Source organism: Nematolebias whitei, chromosome 6 (genome assembly GCF_014905685.2).
Source record: "Nematolebias whitei isolate Nwh7 chromosome 6, NemWhi1, whole genome shotgun sequence".
In the NCBI taxonomy this organism is placed as follows: Eukaryota; Metazoa; Chordata; class Actinopteri; order Cyprinodontiformes; family Rivulidae; genus Nematolebias; species Nematolebias whitei.
The window spans coordinates 35,309,285-35,318,344 of NC_056503.1; the positions used below are offsets into that span (position 1 = coordinate 35,309,285).

The 9,060-nt window shown below is 42.3% G+C and overlaps 1 protein-coding gene across 1 annotated transcript in view; it reads right to left on the bottom strand.

Annotated features, from left to right (window-relative positions):
* Positions 1–5,710: 5,710 nt before the first annotated feature.
* The window catches only part of LOC119410928 (nucleoredoxin-like), an 11,335-nt gene continuing 7,985 nt past the window's right edge, over positions 5,711–9,060 (bottom strand). The window contains exons 2-5 of the mRNA XM_037677849.1: positions 7,426–7,526; positions 7,191–7,297; positions 6,297–6,476; positions 5,711–5,844 (exon numbers count right to left, since the gene is read on the bottom strand). Of these exons, the coding sequence (XP_037533777.1) occupies positions 5,711–5,844; positions 6,297–6,476; positions 7,191–7,297; positions 7,426–7,526 (522 nt within the window). The remainder of the gene's footprint in view (positions 5,845–6,296; positions 6,477–7,190; positions 7,298–7,425; positions 7,527–9,060) is intronic.

Sequence of the window (9,060 nt, forward strand, 5' to 3'; positions counted from 1 at the left end):
CTTAATTTCTTTAAGGTGTTTTAAACATTTGATAATGTCAATAGAAAAATAAAAACAACTATGTTCTTGTTTTGAATATTTCATCTTGTTTTATAACACTACTTTTATTTTAATTGCATTTTACTGTAGTTTATTGTTGTCTGTCTAAAACAGGTCCCTCTTGTAAATCACTCCTCGTGTCTCAATGATACTAACCTGTATAAATAAATGTTGAATGAACATTTTCACATCCTGAAGTTACAAGTAAAAACCAGGGGGTGGCACTGCAACAAAGAGCTGGACCTCTGACGCTGTAGAGTTACTGATTTATGTGCCATTTTGAATTTAGTGAAAACAAAGTCAATGATAAAGTGAGTTTGAATGCACTTCCTGATATTTTATTGCTCAGCTCTCCTCCTCAGCTCTCTGAAGTTATCAGAGAATTCACAGCTGTTCTTCCTAAACCGATCAAATCAAACCGCACCATCAGCCACAAGACGTTTCACTGAATAGTTTGGCCGTGCTGCTACCTTAAAAGGATACTAAGATGGAGTCTTTGATTTGAAAACTCCTAAGAGACGAAGATGCAGTGCGGTTTCTTTAAATACTCTGAATAGAGCCCTTTTTATTACGCTGCAAATCACCCGACGTGGACCACTTAATGCTCACAGATGTAAGCTGTCTCTAAGAACAACATGGTTACCATTGAAGCACAGCTTTATTCTCCCACTACAAACAAAACCCTTCCCTGTCAGGATCTCGTGCAGCCACACGGAGCATAGATTGTAGATCTGGACATGAGGAGTAAAGAAACCACAGAGACACAAAATAAAATCTACAAAGTACAATCTGCCTCTGTGGCCTCTCTGATAGAAGACCACATCGGTGTTTGACCTCCATGGGAAGTCACGCATCCTCTTTTGTGCGACTCCCTCGCTCGTGCAAACCGCTTCTCGTGAGGTTTCGGCCTGCACCCCCCCGCCCTCTGCAGTTCAGCCCAGAACAAAAAAGACAAAAGGCCTCTCTGCTGCCGCCCGCACCCACAGCTGTGATAAGGCTCAGCATGTGTTTACCGTGTGGGACCTGCTGAGCCGTGTCAGGATTATCTGGATCACTGTGGCGTTTCTCACACGATGACGATCTGATAGAAATAACAAACCCCTCTGGCCTCTGAGCCCGAGGAAAGGTCACTGACAGATCCTGGAACTAGGGGTGTCCCGATACTAGTTTCTTCAGACCGGGTGCAAGTACTTCAGTTTGGGTACTTGTCGATACCAAGTACCAATACCGAGTAGAAAATGAGGTAGTACTTAAACATTACACGAAGTCTTTATAAACAGATTTCTTTTATTAAGAACACAGCTTAAGGTCTGCCGTCATAAGTGTTTATCTTAAAATATCTGAACTTTGGGCATTTATTATTATTTGTCCTTCGTTACTGGTGACGTGGAAGAGGAAATGATGTCACCAAGCATAAATGTGGTATCAGTTTAAAGTATCAGAGTGTTTTTAGAGTACAAGTACAATATTAATAATAATAAGTGCTATGTGTTGTCATCATTGTATGTTCCCAGACAATGGCAAAATTGGTTCTCTGCATTTAACCCATCGCACCTGGGATCCACCCAGGTGGAGCAGTGGGCAGCTATGTAAGCGCCCAGGGAGCAATTAGGGATTGGGTGTCTTGCTCAGAGATACCACTTGAGGCCGGTATCTGGCCCGATACTGATACTGGCATCAGTATCAGGACACCACTACCAGGAACAGCTGCATTTGTGAAATCCAGATATTACATTTTGAGTTTTATTAAAACCCTTCAACTGTTTTATGAGACATTATGACAGACGTGCTTGACTCAAACACTTAATGACAAAACTTTAAACAAAGATCTTGTGATCCGTTACTGCTGATTGCATCTGTTGGGTATGACTCTTAGCTACTACCACACCAAATTTTAGCTCAATATTAGTAAAATGGACAGTTATAGCCATGAACTGTGGCAACCATCTTGAATCAAATTCTCTCCACCAGGTAATTAGTTGTAGAGCTATATCCTGCGATTGTTTTCCTTACATGATCGCTCTTTTACGGTGACAGGTGATAATACTAATAATAATAGATTCGGGTCCTAATGGTCCCACTGGAACAAATACAAAAAATACTTTATAATGGTAAAATCTGTCACAGGTTGTTACGTTCGGTCTGCGTTTTCATTCCTTCAGGATCTGTAAGAATTGCTGCTATGGCAGCCATATTGAACCAAGCTGACACTAAACAGGAAGTATACATCCTGTGAGATAAATGGATGCAGTTAGAGAAGACATGGACCGGGTGACTTGGAGGATGACTCGCTGTGGCGACCCCTGAAGAGGGAAAAGTCAAAAGACGAAGAAGTACTTTGAGTTTCATTAAAAACTGTTCAGCGGTTCATGCAAAATTTTGCAAACTCAACAGACAAACGAGCGCACACACACACACAGTGATGAAGACTGTTAATCAACCATATCCACTGAACATCTGGTGCAGCAAATACTAATTAACCTTCAGAGTTCATTCTCAGTAATCCAGGTACAAAATCCAACAAACTTCAGTAAGGTCATGTGGATGTTTTCTTTTTTTGTTGAGACGTTTTGTCCTTCATCCAAAGGTCTTCATCAATCTGAGGAGCCACAAACAAACTCAGTCCCACAAGCAGCACATTCCTATAGTAGGCCAACCAGTTTGATGGTGATAAGATGGTTTATAGGACCCTTCCTCTCCTCTGTCAACTTCTCAGAGGCAGCCATAGCCAAAGTGGTTCAAAACATCAAAGTTCATGCTCAATAATCCAGGTAAACTGTCCAGATGACCTGACTGAACTTGGTTGGATTTTTTACCTGGATTACTGAGCATGAACTTTGATGTTTTGAACCACTTTGGCTATAGCTGCCTCCGAGGAGTTGACAGAGGAGAGGAAGGGTCCCATAAACCATCTTATCACCATCAAACTGGTTGGCTCACTATAGGAACGTGCTGCTTGTGGGACTGAGTTTGTTCGTGGCTCCTCGGACTGATGAAGTCCTTTGGATAAAAGACAAACCATCTCAACAAAGAAGAAACCGTCCAGATGACCGGACTGAACTTGGACTGATTAACCTTACTCATCTGTGGGTGTCCTGATGGACTGTTGCTAACTGTGACTGACAGAAAGGCCGACCAAGAAGCTCCATGAACACACGGTCCCCCCAGCAGCAGGCTTGGCAGAGAACAGTGACACCACCGGTGCAAACCCAGAGCTGAGTGGAAATCAAACCGGATTTTATCACCAGCAGCTATCACAGGTCAGGAAATGATATCTGTGCCACATGCGTGTAGAAGTATTTGGCTGTGCAGGTGTGCCACGAGGGAAACAAAGACAACACAGACTGCAGCTTAAACACGAGAAGCACCTGAGCAACAACGTTCCTTTGTGTTACGCCAAATAAGCACTGGCACACGGACGCCCAACAGTAAACGCCATCGAGACGGCTTGTCCCCGTTCCTAAAACCTGAGCGTTTCTCGTCCCGCGCACGCTGACATTCTGAGGCCGGCACTGGAGCGGAGCAGGCGACGGCGAGCACATGTGCCAACCCTGTGGCTGAAATCTGAGCCTGCTTTTTTAGCGAGCGACACAAGAAACCATCTTGGATTTGGAGGGGGGCAGAGGAGAGTTCACTAAATATTGTAATTACATCTGCTGCGCCTGATAGTTTTTAAAAGGTTGAGACGTAACGTGAAACAAGAGTTGTTTAAACTCTGTGGTTCATGGTTCCACATCTTCCCACGCAAGGAAGATGCACCATGTGAGGATCCTGACAGAGGCAGACAGGTGATGTTTGGGCTTTAGATCCAACCGAAAGCCTCGCTCTCATAAAGATCAGACCCTTTGATTCATATAAACACTGGATAATAAGCCTAATCTGAAAATGATTATAAACGTGACACCTGGATAACTAGCAAGATGTTTTTAGAAAAACAAAAAATTAAAGAAAAGCTGACTTCTTCAGCAACAACCGGTAGACAGACAGCTGGCACTTTGTGAGCACAGCCACAATAACATGAGCACTTTAATCTCAAACATCGTTCTCACAATAATACTCAGTAAAAAATATATATTTACATGACATTCAAATTCTTCACAACTTTTCTTAAATGTGTCAGTTGTTGTTGTCTGGCAGAAATATTACAAAAGTAGTTTTGTTATACAGTTAATACTTTTTTTTGTTGACAAAGGGCAACCAATAAACACTTATTTACGTCGTCTAATTCAGTAGCTCAATGTTTCCCCCATGACATCTTTAAATAGGAGAGATCATCTCTCTCCAGTTTTAGCTTCTCTCCATTGGCTCCCTGTCAAATCCAGAATGTAATTCAAAATCTTACTTCTAACCTACAAAGCTCTCAACAACTTGGCTCCATCTTATATTTGAGATCTCACTGTTCCATATTTTCCTAACAGACCACTTCGCTCTCAGACTGCAGGCTTACTTGTGGTTCCTAGAGTTTTCAAAAGCAGAATGGGAGGAAGATCTTTCAGTTATCAGCCTCCTCTCTTGCGGAACCAACTTCCAGTTTCTGTCCATAAGGTTGACAATTGTCCAGTTTTAAGACTGGGCTTAAGACTTTCCTTTTTGATAAATACTATAGGTAGGGTTGGATTGTTATGCTGTTATAGACTTAGACTACTGGAGGACAAATTGACCTCGTTTCCTTAAATTAATTGTTACAATTGAATATTTTTCATTTGATACTATTTGTCTTGGTGTCTCTGAGCAAGACACCCAATCCCTAATTGCTCCTCGGACACTTACAAAGCTGCCCACTGCTCCACCTGGGTGTATCCCAGGTGTGATGGGTTAAATGCAGAGAAATAATTTCACCATTGTATGGGAACATATAATGATGACAACATATAGCACTTATTTTATTTTTTATCCCTGTTCCTCTCAAACCCAGTCAGTCGAAGCAGACCGTGTCCTGATCTGGTTCTGCTAAAGGTTTCTTCCCCATGAGGGAGTTTTTCTTTTCCACTGTCACCTTCATGCTTGCTCAAGATGAGAGTTCTGTGATGGAGTTCAATTCAAAGCAGTCTGCTGCTCAGATATGTTCATGTTAACTTATTATTTTTATATTTTTATATATAGTGCCCTGAGATGACTTCTGTTGTGACTTGGTGCTATATAAATAAACTGAATGTAACTGAATTAAATGCAACATGTTTGTGCTTCTTCTTCTTTCTGCTAATTTCAGCTTTTTATGCTTCTTTCAGTTACTATTTAGCTGTTTTATGCTAACTTTCTTTTTCAGCTAATTCCAGATGTTTTGCAATAATTTCAACTTTTTTCAACCTAATTAAGCAAAAATGTGCTCTCTCCACTTCCTTCTGGTAATTTAAGCTTCTTTTTGCTGTTTAAGCTACTTTTCAGTCATTTTGTTGTTGCTAATTTCAGCTTTGTTTAGGATAATTTCCTTATTTTTGTGCTAATTTCTTCTTATTTAAACTTAATTCAGCAAATACGTGTTCTTTCTGCTTTCTTCTGCTTATTTAGGCTTGTTCTTCCATTTCAGCTACATTTCAGAATTATTTTTTGAGCTAATTTCAGCTGTTTTTCAGCAAATTGTTCCGCAATAAGCATTCACACTGCATTTTCACAGGAAGTGCAATTTCTCTAGTTATCATTTCGGTTTGTGCTGGTTGTTATTAGACGCTTGTCATGTCACCTCTCCGGCTACGAAGAACAGCAGTGGTGTCTCCTCCTCCTTGGCTTTGGACTTGGCCATGAGCTTCTCTGCGATTGGCTGAATCAACTCCTTGGCTGGCTCCAGTTCACCTTCCTCCTCAGCATCTGAATAAATCAGGAAGAAGTCACAGAACGGAGTTAAACGTATGAAAAAGAGCAGCTGTGAGAGGGAGAAAAAGAAAAGAAAATCCACTGATGAGTGAAAGCAGAAGCACAGGAGGAAAGATGACTGGTGCACAGATGGTCTCAGCCTCTTTCTGCAGTTTTTGTTTCACCTAAAGAGACACCAGAGGGCTCTCACATTCTGAGGATCACTGTGCATTCTCCAAGCTTTATATTGTCATAAAATCTGCTCTGTTCCAGTCCTTGTTTCCATTCTGCTAAGCTGCCCATTCAGCGTTAGCGTACAACTCTAAAAGCAGCCTTTTCTCACACATCGCTGTTGACTCTGGAACATTTTTCCCACTCAGTCTGACATTCAGGATCCTCCACGTTGTAAATGTCACTTCATTCTGTCAGAGCCCCGTGTGGAGCTCATGTGGCGTAAATCGACTCACCCACAAACAGGACAAGGCAGGGCCCCTCGTGGAGCTGCGCGGCGTTGGACTCGTTCAGCTCGAGCACGGGCCGCGGGTGCCAGGGGAAGAGACGGCACTCTGGGTCGTTCAGCACCTCCACCCGGCCCTGCCGCGTGACCATGTGACCCTCCGAGTCCAACAGGATCAGCGTGGGAATACCTGGAGGGAGAGGGATGAAAAGAAAGTGACGCGGGAGTAAGGTAAACAGAGGAGGGGAGGAAATGGGTACGAGTGTGGGAGTTAGTTTGGGTCATTTCCGTCAATTATCCCTTCGTGGTGCAGACGTTTCCCTCTCCAGCTGAGATTTTATACGCTTCGTGCAGATTTTTGCCCTAATTGTGACTTTTTACTCTTCAGATCAGTTTCGTCTCTGATATATATATTTTTTTTTCCAGGACCAATTTTTTCCACATTTCTTGTAGCCACGATCCTTGTGATTGAACATCCCCTAGCTTTGTTAACCTTATCAAAAACAGACTCCAGCAGGCAGCGATCCGACCACGAGTCATTGGCGCTGCCTGCACATGTGGACTGAGGTTTGCAGAGGTGGGGGGTGCCGTCATGTACTGCAGTGCATGACTCGTCCGTGCATTCCTCACATTCCTCACAGAACAAACCTTACAGCCAGATCCGGCTAGCTTCATCCACAGAGAGGGGGAATCAGGAGCAAAGAGCGAGGCACTGAAGTAGAAACGCTGCACTTCTGCAGTCGGCTGCACGGTTAACTCGATATCTAATCCACATTCCTCAGGCTTGAGGGCAAATCTGTGCTGTCAGCCACTGCGTCAGCATTCTCAACTTCGTGACATGACTCAGCCTGGCAATATGAAAGAAACTCAGCTTAGTGATCTGAGGAACACTACGGGCTCGTACCTTGTATTCCATAAAGTCTGTTGAGTCGTGACCTCCGAGCCTCGTCCGAATACGGAACGGCCAACCACGGCATCTCGCTGAAGTACTGCTTAAAGGACTCCTCCGACCTGGACAGCATCAAGAAATTAGCACAAAAACATGGAAAATCATTGATTTGGAGTAAAACACAGACTTGTGTATCATTTCCAGATCCGTTAAGTGAAAAAAATGAACAAATCTAAGCAGTGAATTTTACCTGTCGGCGCTGACGAACACAATCTCAAACTTGTGACCCATTTCTTTAACGATTCGATAGGATTCCACCAGAACCCGGGTCAAACTGCGGCATGGTGGACACTATAGGAGACAAGGAGAGAAAGAAATACGTGACCGATTTTTTGTCTGGGATCATTTCCCAAATCTCTCCCACTGTTTGTCACCAAACATCTTTCCACTAACTGGTAATTCTTTTATGTTTTGTATCCAGCTTCTAGAAAAAACACCCTCTAATCTTTCCACAATACTCTAGATTAGAAAAAAATGTTTGTTCTGCTATGCGTGTGCGTTTGGAGAGCCCAGTGTGTGCAGGCGGAGGGGGGTGGTGGTATGACTGGCATTAGGATGACATCAGAGTCATGGCAGCAAGAAGGAAAACAGACCTGCCTTAACTCTCAGCCGTTCCCATGCTTTGAGGGTTCCCATACTTTACTCTAAACAACGCGTAAATAAAAGATCTATCGTTTATTTAAAATATTTTGCAAAAGTAGCACAGTTTTGGTTTGTTGTGAAAATTTAAGGTTGGTAAAACTGTTCCACAGATATTTAAGTGCATATTTTAACTTCCTGTGCATGCTTTAATCTCAATTACAGTAGCTGTTAATCTGATTTCCTGGTCTGCATCAAAGTAGTTTGTCTTAAAAAAATAGATATAATATTTAAAAAGTTGGGAAATACGTGAAAACGTAACAAGACGAGAACGAGGCAGCAAAACTGAGTCTCGTCTCGTCGTTGACACGACCTTGGACAAGTTGCAGTCGAGGCAGAGAACACAATGACCAGGGAAAGTAGTCGCAGTAGGAAAGTCTCCAGCTCAAACATGAGCTCATATGATGCACCCAATATCCAAGAAAGCTGCCCTCACTCGCAGAATTTACAGTTTTTTTCTGTCAGGAATGATCCACATCTGAAATTCACAGAAAAGAGGCTCATCCACGTTTTGGATGCGGCAACTTTCAAAGCAGGACTTTGGTGTTGGATTTTACTGAAGTCTTGTTAAAACTTCCCCTACACCTCCAGTCATGCACATTAAAAAAATACTTGTGCTAACATTTCAGCTATATTTACAGTTATATTGAAAAAATAAAATAAAATTAGAATACAGTATTGCAAAAAAAGTTCAATATTTTTTGACAGTCATGTCAGGAAGTGAAACTCATAAATTATATAGATTCAATACACATAAAGGCTTGAAATATGCTTCTCTAGTTTTTGTAATTTTGATAATTATAGCTTAAAAATATTGAAAAATACTAAATTCAGTGTCTCAGACAATTAGAATATTGTGATAAATTTTCATGTTGGAAACTCATGCACACAGTGCACAGACGAATCCTAGACATGAACTACAAATGTCACAGAAGTCCAGCCACTCCTGAACCATGCGGAGACAACGTCAGAACCTGAGCTGAGGATAAAAAGAACTGGACTGTGGCTCACTGGTCCAATGTCCTTGTTTCAGATGAAAGTAAACTCTTCACGTCATTTGAAAATCAAGGTCCCAGAGTCTTGAGGAAGAGTGGAGAGGTCCAGAATCCACGACGCTTGAAGTCCAGAGTGAAGTTTCAACAGTCAGTGATGGTTTGGTGCCATGTCCTCTGCTGGTGTTGGTCCT